This window comes from Haliaeetus leucocephalus, unplaced genomic scaffold (assembly GCF_000737465.1).
Source record: "Haliaeetus leucocephalus isolate CR32 unplaced genomic scaffold, Haliaeetus_leucocephalus-4.0 Scaffold184, whole genome shotgun sequence".
Lineage (NCBI taxonomy): Eukaryota > Metazoa > Chordata > Aves > Accipitriformes > Accipitridae > Haliaeetus > Haliaeetus leucocephalus.
In genome coordinates, this window is record NW_010972620.1 from 9,821,356 (window position 1) to 9,839,006 (window position 17,651).

The 17,651-nt window shown below is 41.3% G+C and overlaps 1 protein-coding gene across 2 annotated transcripts in view; it reads right to left on the reverse strand.

The window, feature by feature from the left end:
* Positions 1-17,651, reverse strand: part of SUFU (suppressor of fused homolog (Drosophila)) — a 94,445-nt gene that overhangs the window by 61,881 nt on the left and 14,913 nt on the right. For both annotated transcript variants that reach the window (XM_010564815.1, XM_010564816.1), the window contains exon 3: positions 5,889-6,025. In XM_010564815.1, coding sequence (XP_010563117.1) covers positions 5,889-6,025 — 137 coding nt within the window. The remainder of the gene's footprint in view (positions 1-5,888; positions 6,026-17,651) is intronic.

The following is a 17,651-nucleotide window of genomic DNA, read 5'->3' on the forward strand; positions in this document are numbered from 1 at the left end:
CAGAAATTTTAGTACTGATAGGCCTCTCATATCCCCAGCAGGCACATGAAAAATTTATTACTTTATTCCCTACAGCAACCTTTTGCATATTTGAAGACTGTTCTCACATCTTCCTTCCATCTTCTCTTCCCTAGACTAAACAAAAGTAACACTTTTGATCATTCCTCCACAGGTCATATTTTCTGGACCTTTGGGTCATTTTTATTGCTCTCCTCCAGACTCTCACCAACTTGGACGCATCTGACTTGAAGTCTTTTGCCCAAAATGAGATACATGCTCTCCCTTTCCCTCCAAGGTGTTGCCAGCAGTGTAGGACCCTATCATATGCAACACACAGAACACTTCTATTTATACATCAGAATAATTTAACTTCTATCTCTCAGCATGAAGAGCGTGTTGGTTTAGGTATAGCTCATTGGTGATAGTAACTCCAAATCGTTTTCTTCTCCTTTTCAGAACTGCTGCCTTTCTGCAGCTGATAATTGTGCATTGGATTATTCCTGTGTAAGCACAGGACCTCACATTTGCTGCACCTTCCTGACCTTACTGCACATTGGTACTTCAGACCATTTCTGCTATTTGCAAAGGTTGTTCTGAATCCCAGCCCTCAGCACCATAGTGCTTTGCTGCGTCTGCAGATTTCATCAGGATACTCTGCATTTCATCATCCTGGTCAATACCAAATTGCATGAACTCTAGGACAGATTTTAGAGGAATCCAAACTCTACACATCTTTTGTGGTTGACAGTTACTGAAGAGTCTAAATATCCAACCAGTATTGCATCCCTCTTTTGTTTTTATCAAGATCGCATTTCCTCAGCTTGCGCACATACTTGTTGGAAGGGACAATGTCAAGTGTATCACTGATACCAAGGTAACCAACATTCACTGCTTCCCATGGTGCCTGTTACTTCAACACAACTAGTTTGTTCTGATTTATTCTTGATAAATCCATGCTGGAATGGCCATTATTCCCTGGATACTTTCTAGATGGTTTGTTTTTCCCAGCAGTTTCTCAAGACCTGAAGTCTGACCAATTAGAAACCTCAGGTTTTTGCAATTTTGGGGGTTTTGTCAAGGAGTTTTTTTGGCAGGTGGGGGGGTAGGGAGGGTGGCGGGCAGCAAAGAACAGAATTTGCCATTTTCCAGCCTCCTGTAATGCCACTTGTCATGTCCCCCCCTGCAACGGTGGGGGGTCAGACTACTCAGGCTGACGTGTTCTGGGGTAAAAGTTATCAAGCTCAGCCAACCTGCAAACCTCTAACTGATTCATAGACATCATCTTAAAACTTCTAAAGCTAGTTTCACTAGCTAGTTCCCCACTACATTTCATGCACTGCAGAGAACATAACAATGACATATGCTATACCATTATCTTTCGACTCTATGCATGACAAGTTTTTCCTGACAATTTCTCCAAACCTGTACCTTCCAGCTGCAGCTGTTTTCTTTCAGGCCAAGGAACCTGGAAGCAGCAAGAACTCGTACACACAACACATTTGTTTCCATGCTACATCAATATATTGCCCTCATGATGTATAAAAGGCAGGCCCTTGAAAACAACCTAACTTTAGAGAGGGAAAAAAAAAAAGTAGATGTTATTTTCAGGAAAACACAAACCATAGCCTCTCTATACCGATCAAGCATCATAGTACTGCAGTACCTAAAGAGTTAACAATCGTAATAAGCCCTGGATAAGCTTTCTGTAGAAAGATTGTTTCTTCCTCTTTATTTGAAGTATAAATTTGTTCTACCATGAGATATTCCCAGTATACCCACGAACCATGACAAGCTAAGGTCACTGAATTGCACAAAGTTTAGTTTTCAAGGTTGGCAGGTTTGGTTTTTTTTTTAAAACTAAAAATAAAAGAGTTGGAATTTGTGGTCATGGTCAAACAGTGATAAAATTAAGAACAGATAAAGCCACAAATAAAATATTTTGAGACTTGTAAGCTTAGTTTTGTTGAAGGAGGGGAAGTAGTGCCATTTAATCAAAAGCACAAAGCATCAAGCATTTGTTACAGTGAACAGAGAAGCCAAGGCTCAAAGAGGTCTGAAATTCAGTGCAGAAGACTGCTTTTCTAAAGCACAGCCACAGTGCAGGAGAGATGGAAACAAAGGAACAGAACATTCATTTTCTTAGAAGTGTTTGTTACAAAAATACATCACTTGCAATGAGACATGCTTTGCAACTGCAATACATAGCGATAATATTTAGGACAGCAGTAGCTGCTACATGAGTCTTCAACTCAATCATCACCATTTGAAAATGCTCAGGGCTCAGCAGGAGTATAACTACACCTTACTCTCCCTCAACTTCAACCAGACCCAGCAAAGCACATCCATGATAGCCAAAAAGTTGGCTTGTTATTCAATAGATAAGAATTTAGCTCTTAGCATAGCTTTCAAAGTAAACAATCTTTTGATACGTGAAAGTGCTTGGAGCCTATCCAAAAAGTTCCTGCCAGTTTTTTTTTTTTTCTTGCTTCTTGTTCAGAATGGATTCATAAGCATTACTTAGGTTGTTTTGGTTCATCAAATGTTTTTAAGGCTATTTTGGAGTATTAAAGAGACCCTGCAGATTTTTTTTTAAACAATTGAAGAGAACAACATTAAGGTACATACGCCAGAATCAAACAATGCTTATCATTGTTGCATTTGACAAATGCTCCAAATGGCGCAGTCAGAAAGAACTTGAGCAAAAAGAAACCTTTCATCATATAAAATAATGCTGTCATGCCACAGCCTGCCTAATGCCCAATGGGTTTCAGAAGAACCACCCTTTCAAATACTTCACAGTTTTGAAGTTTTAACATCTGACCAGATAAGTCCTGTAAGAGACCAAGGAAAAAAGATGATGGCAGAAGCTCACTTGGCTTTGCAGAGTGAGCATGTTAGTCTGGGGAAAATCCCCATTTGGCAGGAAAAAAACCACACTGCCAAGCACTGGGAGCCTGATTACCCAGAGGTGATGCAAGGGAGAACATGGTAATTGCTCTGGAGACTGCCAGGCCAAGAAGGGGCAGCTCATGGGAGTAAAGCAAAGCAAAGCAGGACATGTCAGATGTAGCAGAAGGACTGGGGACTCTGCAAAGCAATGGAGTGAGCGAGCTTACACTAAATTAGAAGTGACTGCATCTAGCTATGGTCAACTGGTATCGCCCTGAGACACCAAGAAGAAACATGACAGAGTCTGCTCCATTACAAGTCTTACTTTTAAATGCATCGTCTTGTCAGGATTAACTTGATGTCTGTGATTAGCCAGAAGATTTTAGCCTGAGAAAGTTCTTATTCAAAGGAGACAAGTGATAAACAAATTTGTACTAAAATAAAACTAGAGCTTGATCACTTGCTGCAACAGCCTACAGTTTCCTTTTATACAGGGCAAGGAATGGTTTGTAATACTTGGTGACAGCACACAGCTGCTTGCTGAAGGGCATGAAGCTGTATGGAAAAACAAAAAAATCCAACTCTTCCGTGATATTTTAAGGGGCCTCTGGGGGTCTCTTGTCCAGCCTCCTATTTGAAGTGGAGCCATCACCAATGCTAGATCAGGGCCATTGTAGCTTTGTTGAGCTAAGTCCTGAACCTTTTCATGAACAGAGATCCACCAGCTCTCTCATAAACTGTTCCCTGTCCTTTGCCACCTTCCTTGTGAGCAAATTTTCCCTGAAGCCCTTCCAGAACCTCCCATACTACAACTCAGAGCTGTAGCCCCTTGTTCTATTACCTAGGGCTTGACCCCACAATCTTGTAACTACCCTCCCAAGAGCTGTAGGCTCCCATTAGATCACCCTGCACTTTCTCTTCACAGGCTAAACCAGCCCTGCTCCCTCCAGCTCTCCTCATAGCTCATATGCTCTAAGACCCCAACCACCCTGGACTCTCTCCAGTTTTTTAGCATCTCTTAAACCAGGAGGCCCAAAACAGGACACAGTATTTTAAGTGCCAGGCCAAAGAGGTAATGCTTCCCTCAATCTGCTGCTCATGCTCTTCCTAAGGTAACCCAGCATGTGGTTTGCCTATTGCATGATGAGCATAGCATTGGCTCATACTCAATTTCATATTCAAAGAAAGAAGTCAATTTATGATTCATATACTGGGTTTTTAATAACGCAAATTGAGTGCTAAACAGCCAGAGGCTAGAATCCATTAACATATATTTGAGCAGTGCCTTTAAAGAGTCATCGTGGACAGAAAGTCAAAACCAGCATGGATAAGCAGAGGATAATACTGGAGGCCCTTAGAAGTTCACATCACACTGATATGTATGGGCACGACCACTCTTTCCAGTCTAAAAACAGTTGATTGGCTTTGAGGTCAGAAAGATGAGACTGCATGTGTACAGGAAACCAAACAAGGAAAGTCTCTGCCCCGAGTGCCAGCTTAGTCACTGAGAAGTTTGTCCTAAAGTACCCTACCAAATCCCATTTCACTCTGCAGACCTCCTCTCACCCATGAAAATGATGAGACAGAGAAGCAATTGCTACAGAGAGGCTGCTTAGCATGCAAATAGAAGGCACTGATCTTCAGATGTGTTCTTCAGACCCTGCAAGCCAACACATAGAAAATGTGAGTATGAATTCATGACTGCATGGTCAGTATCAAACAGCTACGGTACAATACAATTTAGGCAAGATGGGAACCTCAAACAATGGCAAAAGTGATGACAGTCACATGGATTTAGATGCTTAAGAGTAGCAAAAATCAAGATAGAAATGTGAGCCCCAATTTGGATGGCAACTGGGGAAGACGGCTGCATAGCAAAGGTTACAAAAAAAATGCTTGCGTCATTTTAAACTCCAACAAGAGACACTCCCAATATGATGACAAGCAATAATCTGTGTTGGCATCGATCTCTGTCAGTCAATACTTAGAAAGGAATATACCACAAGAGTTGCCACTGCCTCAGATTTGTCACAGAGGTTAGCAGAGCAATCCTGTTTTCATCCAGACCTTTCCCCTTTGAGAGTCAGCTAGCTGACTGAAAACAGCAATAGAATCAGAAGTTACTGAGCAATTTATTAACTAGCAGAACAAGTACCAAATGTTACAAATACAATAATCATTGATTTAGAAGGTACTTTACCTGTAAAGGACCTCAAACTAGGTTAAAAGAAATTCTTAAAATATTTTCATTCAGATCTTCTGGTGCTGAAGAGTGCCTTTCAAGTACGTTATGCACTCAACCATTCTGTGGGTGTTCACATGGTCACACCACAAACTAATATTCAATCTACTGGTATAAATGAAACCCAGAAAGAGTAGTGCAAGAGGACATTTTGTACGCACCCTGGTTCACAGTTTTCTGGCAAGTCTCCATCTGCATTAATGATTCCCAGTTGTTAATTCCTTAGCCCTCCCAGCCTTGGCATCCCTTATGACTTCTACATGTTCTCATCTCAGCAACTTCTTGTTTACATATGTTGCTCCTGCTCAACTGCAGAGACCATAGGAAGAGATTTGCTTGTGAAGGAACTGCAACTTTTTTTGAATTTACAGCCCTTCTGCTGAGAAGTAAGACCTTATCACACGGGCGCTCCTCAGCCATTTCAGGATAAGAAAATGAGGTTTTCTTACCGAGAGAAGGCAAAACCAACACCACAGGAAAGCAACGAAGAGCCACTGGGCAGGCTTCTTATGGTTACTAACTGTTCTATATCTTCAGCTTTTCAGTACTAGAGATTTGGAGTTACCTGAACAGCAGTTGGGTTTGTTCCCAGCAAGCTGGGCTGATGGAAGGAACACACGTTTTTGGGTTCCCACACAAAGATAATTCCCAAGATTTGAATGAGTGCCGATAAGACAAGTGTCGCACAGTTTAACAGATGTGGCCCTTCAGAATGAGAGCAGGAAAAAGCGAGGCAGTATATTTAACCCTGCAGTACCTGACTGGAAGACGTATCTGGCTAAGCCTTGCATTAACTCTGCTGGCCACGTAGGTGGTGCCGACTCCCCCGTTTCTCTCTTTAGTCGAAACGTCAGCTCAAATCCAAAACCACTTGGTCCATCTGTTCCTGTAAACCTGGAGGGAATGAAAAATAAAAAGTCATGACATACTTCTTGTAACCAGAGCAGGCTTCAAGATTAGGACCATGGAAAAAGGATGAGTGTTCTCCTCATAGAAAAGATAAGTTTAGAAATTCTCTTATTTCAGTCTACTCTAATTCAAATGGCGCAACATTGTTAGGTTAGCTGATGTAATACAATTTAAAAGATAAGCATCATAGTAGTGTTTTCAGTCAGAATAATGCAGCCTTGAAACCATGACTTCTTTCCTGGGACCGGTGGGATTTTCAGCAATTTGTTTTTAAAACATGATTGTAAGTTTTGCACTGATAGCTAAATAGGAACACCAAAGAAAGTGCATAACAAAGTAATGTTATTCCACCCTTGTGAATTTGAATTTCTACACATTGAGAAGTGGGATGCAACTAAAGTACTGGGTAGTAGGTTTCTGAGTTGAAACAGTTGAATATTTTGAAGTACAGCACACAATTTCTGCATTGCAGGTGGTCAGCAGGGGAGAGGGAAACAAGAAGATGCAGGCAGGAAATTAATAACCTCTCACACAATGCACTAATTCTCATTTTGCTCCAATATATACCTGCATACATCCTCCTTGTGTATCTAGGAGGATAACAGTGGAAAAGCATTGAATATGACAACTACTGTTCAAGAAGCAGTAGTTTGGCCATTTCCCCATTTGGCAGAGATAGGTGCCTATTTATTTGGTTTGGTCAGATAGGGTCTACCCAGGAGAATAAAGTCATAATTGAAGTATCAAGGCTATAGCAAAAAGGAGTAAATAAAAGGATACCCCATACTACTCTTTGTTTCAAGAAAACTAGTCCTCAAGAATCCTTTTTTAAAATATTTAAACATATGGGAAATTTCCTGTTCCAAGTTCCCAACAGCTAAAAATGCCACATTTGCCTGTGAAGAATGAGAAACCTCATGGACAAATACACAAACTTACAAACTTGCAAGCTGTCATTGCATCTCTCACTCATTTGCTGAGGCTGTTCCACAAAGGCAGAGGAAAGAAGGAAGGATTTACACTGAGCATAAAGGCACCTTACAGAAGCTTTCATAAACCAGTATCATTCTGCAAGTTCAAATCTCCAACAACTGCAGCCATTGCTAAATTTTCTGGAGAAACTTTGTGAATGTCTTGGATGCTGGTACCTTGCTGGCACATATGAAAGATACAAAGCACAAAGCATTAACATTGTACTCCTCCTAAAAAACAGTAACAGAGAAGTGAGGAAAGTAATGAGTGCACTTTCCATTCGAAAAACCGCAGTGCAGTGACCAGCTCCAAGTGTTGAAGGATTGTTCCAATAGTAAGGAGTTTGTTTTGAAGCAGAAATGCTTTATGGTGACCCTGCCTAATAACAAGTGTTAAAACTGATCAGACTTAAGCATCAATGCAACTCCTTCAGCATGCAATGTAACTTTATTTGAGGATTCTTCAAGTAAAGTTTGACTGTAGTAGACTTTCAAATGATGTAATGGAAGTAGTTAAGAAACGTACCCAAGGACAGAACTAGACTATGGGACAGCCCAAAGAGCAACAGCAATTACAATGCAACAGTCCAAAAGCACCTCAGTTTTATAGTAAGACAATGAACTGAAATGGAATGTGCAGGAAGGAAGCCTCAAAATTAGTATTTTGTCTCTGTGCGTGGCCCCAGGTACATAAACTGAAAGCTGCAACACAGTTTCTGTACTAACAGATCTGAATATTTCACATAGTTTGGTTTAGGCTTGGTTCTGCTGAACCCTGCAGTTTTGAGTGAAAGTTTCTTTTAAATACCCCTAAAATGCTAAGAAGAAAAAAAGTAAAATAAAAAAATAAAAATCTGTGACTGAAAACAAAAGAGTAGGTATTGGAAGTCAGTCAAACATTTGCAATAAAGAGGAGTGAACAATATAGCAAATAAAGTCTTTATTTCATTAGTATGAAAATATATTAGCATGCCCATTTTTGTTTCTTTCCACATTATCCTCAAGGAAGAATGTGAGTTATATACTACAGAAGCAAATTCTCTATGAACAGAGCAGAAAACACATTTCAGAATGGTCAACTGGTACATATAAAACCTCTTTTAGGAAACAAGTGTACCTTTAAGCAACAAATCAAATAATTACATTTGGTTCTTAAACAAAGCAAGAGCTTACTGAATAACCAGCCAGCCAGGGAGTGGAATCTGGTTGTGGAGTGAAACCTGTGTTCTGCAATCATGCATGCAGGTCTACCAAAAAGATTGATACAGGATGGTGATAGCCTCACATATGCAAAGTGGTACTTTGTACATTCAGCACCCCTGTAGTGTTTTATTAGTTTCACACATCAGTTAGCAAAGGAAAAACAGAAATATTTCGTAAAGGGAGAAACAAAAACACTTCAAAGTGGACAGTTTTCAAGGATTGATTCCAGGACAAAGTATACACCAGAAACTGAAACACATTATGAATGGGTCAATTTTAAGAAAGATCAAAGTTAACAAAAAGCCTTCAAGCTGATCTTTCACAGTTAACGTTTTTGGAAAGTAAGATGGCTCCCCATTGAATTTCCTCCTTTCAAGCCACTTTCTGAAACACAGCTTTACTTGTAATATGCATGGAGCTAGAGTTTAGTGGGTTGTTTTTTAACTCCACAGATCTCTCTGCTTCCCAGAAATAACTGTTTAAGAGAAGACCGCACATGCTTTATATTGATCCATATGCAAGTTACTGAGTGACAGAAGCGTTCAGGTGAGTATCTCTCAAATTTAAAGCAACAGGAGCACTTAGGAGAACATTGCTGGTCAGCAACATATCAGTAGTGGCAAAGCTGTAAAACTGACAGGCAAAGTTACTTTACATGAATTTTTTTTGTATGGTAATGAAAAAGACTCTAAAATAGAGAAGAACTACTAGAAAATAAATAGAATAAAAGGTAGGAAAATGAGCAGTAAGTTACTTCCCTTCTAAGATTTAAAAAAATCCCTGAAGAATCAAAAGAGTCTAAAAAATCTAGATACTTCTAAAAAACACTCAAAAAATGCAGCAGCAGCATACAACACTTATAATTCTCAAATTCTTAAATAAACAGCTAAATCTTAGAAAAATCCTATCTGCATGTAAGAGATTTGTATTTAAAGGTTAGATTTAAAATGTTTTTGAATAGTTAATGGTCACAGGTTGCTGAAAATACAACACTGCTTTGTTACAGTGAATATTTAAATACATGCAATTCACCTGTATCGTGCAGCTGTTCCAAGGTAACAGTCTATAAAGTAAAAGTCTTTGATTTGTTTAATTTTAGGTTGGTAATTTGTTTTTGAAGAAACTGTGACACATGTGACTTTAAAAGCTTGCAATTATTTTAGAAATAATTTATGTTTAATTCAGACAAGTCTTTCATAGGAAGAAATATTAATATTCAGAACACAATTAGGATAGTAATTTTCAGTTAGCATTTTTGCCAAAGCTTTTGCTCTTATTCTTCAAAAAAAAATCTTGTATTTGAAAGTAAGTTGAATGTAGTTTCAATAGCTGCCATAAAATTTCTCTCAATGAACAACAGACCATAAACCAGGAGCAGAGCTCCTGCCTGAAGTTCGGAAGACGTACATGAGAATGGAGGCAGACATGAGCTTCAGGAACTAAATAAACCTATAACCCTGCCACATGCCTCTGACCCTTGGTCTAATGAAAATCACAGAGAATCATCCAGTAGCCAAGTTATGCAGCTTGGCTTCTCTTACGGAAGTCCTTTTCACTAGGGAGCAAGTGCTTACACCAGCCCTGACTCCAAAATTTGTGAGGATAAGGATGCATCAGTGCACTGGTGGAGAGGCAAGTAGCAGCCACAGCCAACAAATGCATGGGAAATGAATCTGCCCAGTAAGAAGCCCAAGACTTCCAGATACGCATGCCATACGAATGGAAGACCAAGCAAATGGCTTTTTATCCCCCTCAAGGAAAAAGACTCCTCACTTACAGCTGGGCTGTAAGCAGCTGCTCATTCCCCCAAATCACCTGTGTCCATTTTTGTTCAAGGCCTTACCAACAAGATGCACCTATCATAACCAAGAAACCTCTCCATGATCAGGGAGCTAATAAAGTAAGATTCCCCATAAACAAGTTAATTTTATACCAAGAGGTTTCATTACTTCCATGTGGAAACACTGGATTCCCATGGCAGCCTCCTCCCTGTAGGGTACACCCCTACTGCTTGGGGTTATGTCAGCAGGCTGCTGAGGAACTGGACAAAAAAGGATCACACCTTGCAGGCTTGTAGATGTTCAAGCTCATGGTCCTTCCCCACAAGTTCCCAATTTTCACCAAACTTCCAGAAAACTTCTAAAAAAAGTCAACCACCTTCAGCCAGCCACGGTCAACCAATAAGCTAAAAAAAAAAAAAATATAGTTCCAGAAGAGACACACTGAACAAGCCTCATTTCCATAGAAAACTGTGTGGAGGGGTGAGGATAACCTACAGATGGAATAAGTCCTGCTAAAGCATACAGAAGCCAGGTTTGCTCATGACCTCTTCCATCGACCCCCCAAGTTCACTGCTACCTGTACTAATTTGTTCCCTTCCAAGCAGGCAGCAAAGCGTCCATAGCAGGTTAGCCTGACCCACTCCTTTGTCAACTGCTGAGGTAACACGTTTTTATTACATACTTTTTGTTCTACAGAAGCAAGATTCTGACACTATTTGGGGTTGGCTTCTTTGTGAGCAAGGGAGGTGGGGACTAGGGTGGTGGTTTTGGGGTGGGTTTTTATGGTTGTGATTTGGTTGTTCTGGTGTTTGGGGTTTTTTTAAATCTGAAGGGGACCAATTCAGACTACAGCCAATTTAGAACAAAGGCTTTGGGAGCTCAGTTCAGCATCTCAACACTTCAGTGCTTTGCTAGTAATTTCTTCAGCAAAACAATTACAATGCAGCAGTCCAAAAGAGTCTCACCTCATCTTTACAGTAAGACAACGATCTGAAATGGAATGTGCAGGAAGGAAGCCTCAAAATTAGTATTTTGTATCTGTGCGTGGCCCCAGGTACATAAACTGAAAGCTGCAACGCAGTACTAAGTTTCTGTACTAACAGATCCAAATATTTCACATAGTTTGGTTTAGGCTTGGTTCTGCTGAACCCTGCAGTTTTGAGCGAAAGTTTCTTTTAAGCACCCTAAAATTCTAAGAAGAAAAAAAAGAAATTCCATATTTTGCCCCCAAACTAAAGATACTAACTATAAAGAGACAGCATGGATTGTATTGTGCCTGCCACTGCTTTGCCCCCTCTAACACAAGGGCACATTACCTTTATAGCCAACCTATTGCGAAGCAGCTGGCTAAGTTTTCACAAAAACAAGCACTGATGGAGAAATTCTTGGCTTGCTTGCATGCCCACTGGCATACATCAGATAGTTTTATATTATGACTACAGCGGTAATGGAAGGCTCTGGTATCTGCCAAGTCAAATCCAACCCTGTATTTAATATTAAAACCTTATTTTGTCACATGAACAAAAATAAACCTTTTGAAAGCCAAGGTCATATATTGCGTGCCATTCTTTGGGTTAAAACTCCCTTTATCTGTTCAGCAAATCAGCTCAGCAGAACCAAGCACATTGCAGCACTGCGCATATGCTGAAGGAGTCTGGCTTGTTCTTTTAATGAGGTAAGAGTTTCACTGATCATGATATTTAGTTCCAGCAAAAGAATCCAAAGAAATAGAGGCCCCTTTATTTACAGAGCCATGCGGCAGGGCCCCCCGAGCCCCCCACCACCCTGCGCTCTGCCAGGCCCTCTCCTGAAGCCACACACAGAGTACTGAAAAGCTGCTCCCCTCTGCAGCAGAGTACCCAGGGCGTTTTTCACATCAAATAACCCAGCTTAAGAGGATCAAAAGCCAAACTAGCCCTTTGCTTTAAAAGCAGCTCTGAAAACCAGAGGCTTTTCAGTTTAAATCAAAGCTATTTGCCAAAGATTTTCATTCTCACTTTTGCAAGGAACGAGAGGTTTGCCTCACTGCAGTGCAAAATGGCTGTATTTCTGAAATTCTGCTTTTGAAACTACACAGCTCTGGACAAGGAGCGGAGTGTACTAGGTGTTTATTTTTTGAGAGTTTAAGAGTATGTGTATATAAATATATTAGGTGAACCAATCCCTGAAAATGGGAGTTTATGTCGGGAAATGCTGGCCCTTCACTACTATTATTTCAGCCAGGGAACAACAAGAAAGAGGGAACAACAAGAAAGCTCTTCCAGTGTATTTGGGGTTAGTTAGGACTGTACTTTCAGAAGTCACAGCTCCACTCCCAGCAGCTCCAGGGAGATAAACCAGGTCTCTTCTGGGAAGCGAAGGCAGGCTCACAGTACTCTGGACTGACTTGTCCCAGCTTCAGTTTTCAGCTCCATCACCACTACTTTTGTGAAACCACTTAAGATGCGTTTTGCTTCAACTCCCTAATTGCATTTCCCCACATCTTCTACAAAGACAAAGCTTCCTGCTCTGCTGCTGGTGAGCTACTCTGATACCATTTTGAAGGCTCCAGAAATACAGTATCACTAAATTTCTAAGCCTGGCACCAGGAAGAACTGCTGTTATTTCCATCAGAAAGCAGTTTTAATTCTACCACCACTGCTGCCCACCCACCCCCTCCCCCCCCCAAAAAAAAAGGGCACAGTAATTATCAATCCATAGCTTTTAGTACTCCAGCCTATCAGGACATTTTATAAGTTTGAGAGGGGTGGCTAAACCAAGCTGATGGGCAGTGCCCACTACTCTGCTTGTTGAGAACAAACTACTGTAAGGCCTAACTCTCACTAGCATTTCAAGACTGCATAGCTAGTAACCATCTCAGAAGATTTTTCTATTAGCTAGCAAAGATACTACTATTGGCAACACAGAGGACTGGTGTAACAAAAAGCATCAGAGTACTCAATGACTAACTTCACAGGTCCTCCCTAAGAAAAAATCAAGTTGTGTACCATTTCCCTTTCACTGCCCACATCTGCTTACAAATAAGCAACACAAAGGGTGGTCTCCTGTCTAAAACCCAAGGAGAAGCCTTCAGCAGGCTGTAACAGCCATTGAGTTGAACACCTTAGTTTCTCCACCTCCCTGGAAGGACACCAGGCAAGAGCTGATGTACCCCAAACAAGACTATGCAGAAAGTGAATCTTCTAAATTCAAGCTCCAGGTGCATTACACAATGTCTTCCCACTATAAGCTAATGACTCTCAGATTCCAGAGCTTCAGGAGAGAAAAAAAAAAGTGACCCTACCTACTGCTTCCAGCATCTTGCCTAACAGGAAATGGTTGGTTTTAGTGCAGCTGTCAAACAATATAAAAGTCTCATCCCAGAGCCCTGATAGCATGCTGGGATGCTCCTGTGAAGCAATTTCATAAGAAAATAGGCACAGGAACCCCCTACATGAAAGGCTTAAAAAGTATCCAGAAAAGTTATTTTGGTCAAAACCCACCTGCTTACTCACATATTCTCCCAGATTGTCTCCTGGCATTGAAACAAGCATCAATTTTAAAGAAAAACACATAAAAACATCTGAGGGAAGCAGGGGGTGGTTATCTGGACATCAGATGGTTATCTCTTCAGAGCACTTGACAGGAAATTCCACAAGCTCTCACCACCCCAAACCTGCACACAGGGTCTTACTGGACTCCTTTCTAGCTTGATTTAAGAAAAAGCTTCATGCATAAGCAAGGCAAATACACATGCAAAAAGAACATCAAAGATTTCTGTCCATGTAAAATCAAAGTTGGAAAGCGAGTGACACATGGTGCTTGAGATGTCAGTCTATGGCTATGCCCAAAGCTGTTGCCTGGAGCTTGCTCTTGCAGTACATATCAAATGTGCAAGCCATCAACCAAATGGAAAACCTTTCTAGAAACAGCAACTTAAATTGGTTTTAGAGAATTATTCCAACATCTAAATCCAAACAGATGCAGAGGCACTCGCTCTGCAGTTATTTGGAGGAAGGTTTCTCAGCTTTCCAAAATACTCACATAGGATCAGCTTAGAAAACTTACATTGAGATAGATCTGAGTAAAATTTGTGAACTGATTTGTGCTGGCCAGTATGAAAACAGAACTGTGCTTCACTGAGCTACCATTCAGCAAGTGAAGTGCTGTCACGGGGCAGAGGGGGGAAGAAGAGACTTCAGTTTAAGTTTCACTCACACAAACACAACAGTGATTTCACACATCTTACTATCCAGCTTCTTCAAAACTCAGCTGGTGACAACCTTTCCCCTGAAGCCTGGAGATTCACAGTTTAGGTTTTGGTTTTAAAAAATTATTTCTGTAAATAACGAAAGTTGGTACAACAGATAAACTGATTTTTCCTCTAAGCCTTCAGACTACAGAATCAAGTCAACCTTGCTCCTAACTCTGCAGACACAACTGTCTTCGGAGAGGTAGTGTCACTTGAACTACACAGTAATACAGCAAGCATTTCCAGCAGCTTTAGACACAAGTAGCATGGGAATTGTTGTGTGCATTTTGTAGACCTGACAGACCAGCCACTTTTTAGACACCTGAATCAGTCAAGCATGTGAGAGAAGCGCTTGGCACACAAATGTCATGAAAAAGTGTCCACACCACAGGCACCTACATCACATGAGGAAAGGCTGGGTGCTGGGCTTGTTCAGCCTTAATAAAAGAAAGCTAAAAGGAGGGGGAGGGACCTTATTGCTCAACTACCTATTGGGAAGGCAAAGGGAAGACTGAGCCAGACCTTTCTCAGAGGTGCACAGCAAAATGGCAAAGGTTGATTCCAGTTACATGTACATGGAAATCTTTTTCACATGATAGTGATCAAACCCTGGAACAGGAACCAGGGAGGCTGTGGAAGTCGGCCCTCTGAGCAGGTATCAACTGGAAACTTGCAGAGGTCCCTTCCAACCCAAGTGATCCTATGAAGCATCACAGCCAAGAACACAGGTGTGAACTTTTACTACTGGTACCCTGTGTCCAAAACCAAGCTGGCAAGACCCACAGCTGGTAATTCATGAACATGTGAGTTAAACCCATTTTGACAGAAGTGGTTACTATAACCAGCCCCTGCCCAGCCACATGGGAAACCGCTCCTGAACCATGCTCTCTCCAGCCTAGCACGTTAAAGTAAACCACCATCAGTTTTCAGGTCACTTTAATGTGCTGAGCTGCAACTTAAGGCACTTTAGGGGGTTGCTTCTTTGAAGTTCAGCTGTCTATGCCATGAAAGTAGCAGCATCTGAAAGAAGGATAGGATCCTGCTTAGCTGCTGGAGGTTAATCCCTTTGAGCTCTAGAGGTTTGGAAGCATTATCGTCTCATTCTGGAAAGCGCCAACATACAGTCACACATGTAAGGATAGTGCACATAGATTAAGGGCAAAAGGCTGTAATGGCCCTGTCGGTGCCAAAGGGATCTATCTGCTTCGTTATTAACACTAAGTCATGAAACTTCAGCATACTCTTAAAGTCATAAAACAGCATCTAGGTGACCCAAGTTTGAATCTATTGTCTGCTACAAACTTCCCAACCTCCTCAACAAATTACTTAGGAATTTGATTCTCAGATGTAAAATAATGATATTTCCCTGCTTCAAAGAGTAATGTGACACACTCATCATATAGGAAATGCTTATATACTCCATCTATCAAGGTCACAAAAGCTGGGAAATTAACTCCACATTCTGCACAGCATGGACAAATACTGAACACGGGAAATGACTAAAACAACAAAATATGAAACAGGAGGTTGCATGGGATGTGTCACTCTAACCCAGCAAAAGATGTCCACATGAGGGCAGTTTACTTTTTATTTTCTCTGTTTTACGGTCCATGAGCATAGCAATACCAGTAGGTTATGGTTTGATCTCCCATTACAGTCATAACTAAACTGACAAGACAAAACCATTTCATCTTCATGATTCCCAAAACACATATTTAAAAGAAAAAACAAAAAAACTATGTGAAATCAAGTGACTAGAGGACTGGCCATGCTTTTCAGCTTGAGGGCTCACACATTTCTCCACAAAGCCACCCAGGCTTCCCACCTCATGGACAGCAGCACCCATCCCAACCCAGCCGAGGCGGCCCTGAGAGCAGGTTCTCAACCACCACCTGCAGCACACTGCAAGCACAGCTAGCACTGCAAGTGAGGCCACACTTCTTGGCACTGCAGGGAAAGCACAAACAGTCTCACTGCAATGGCCCAGGGAAGTTGCAGCAGAGTTGCATCATCTTAAAGCCCACTGAAAAGATCTGGAAAGATAGCTAGGAGTACAATAAGGATTTACTATTGTATTCACAGAACAGGGAGTAGGGAACTAGTGAAAAAGAAAACAACTTATCTAGATCTGTACTTTTTACTTAAGCTGTCTATTTATGTGGCACTTCAGAGCTACTTATCTTGCATTTCTACAAGGTCCAGAAGAACAGTGCTCTCATTTGGCCTGAGCTGGAGGTGATTCTGCAAACACACCACGCAGTCACTGTGCTATACAGTGCACCAGGGAAGACAACCTTTCATCTGCACACGGATCCCACTTCATATTGGGACTGAATCCTTAGCTCTGATACACTAGTCTTTGCATAGCCTGCAGGGAATGGTAATACATCTTCAAAACTTCACGTAAGGGCTCAGCTGCAACCTCATCAGGCAAGAGAACATAAGCAAAGGGCCAGTTCAAGCCAGCATGGCTGGGAAGGATGGTATTGGGGCACTTGGTGAGCAGCTAGGAAAAGGGCACCGACTTTCCTTGCAGTGTCTGCTGGCTCCTTCCTAGCTCCTACTGTGGAAAGTTCTGCAGCTGCTGGGAGGAACCCATTCGCATAACAAAAGCGGCTTTCAAAAGCAGTATGGGAGGGTGGAAAGAATAAGAGAAAAAGCCAAAGCCAGAAGCTACACTGACAGCTATGGTTAGGTTTTTTTCAGCATTGCCTAAAAGTCTCAGGCGAGGATCAGGGCTCCAACACGTTACGCAGAATATAAACACTGGTGTCTCCCATTACTTTCTTGCTGGCTAAAGAACATACGTTAACAAAAAATCATGCAACAAACTACTTTAGCACACCCTTGAGCACGTTTTTAGGACTCTCATACAATTAAGTTCTAAGCTGTGCAATAAATGAGCTTGAGGCATAAAAGGTTTTTAGGAGCTTTTAGGAGCCTGAACTCCAACAGATTTCAAGTGAGGTCTAGGCACCCGAGTATCCTGCTGGATCTGGGATTCAATCCCTGATCTTTCACTTCATTAGCTGTGGAAATCAAGACAATACTCCCTTACTTGCTGAGCTGTTACATAGTCTCATTTCATTGTAAAGGGTGCACTCAAAAACATACCGATGAGCACCATAAGAGATCGTAACTAATTAAACAGGCAGGGAAAGGCCTTTGGAGCTCGAGCTGTAATTCGAGGGAAAAGAAAGCACCAGACTGCTGGTGAAAGACTCCCAAAAGGGAAACACGAGACAGCTGCAATGAAAAGTCTGCTTTTTTTTTTTTTTTAAATCTGCCTTTAAGTGTTAAAATTCTCCTGCAAGACTATCGTTCCTTTGAAGCATTGGAAACTTTCAGAGGTAGGAATGATAGGCTGATATTTTTGATCTACAGAAATAAACACCTGGCTTGTGAATGCTACATGGACTCCATCC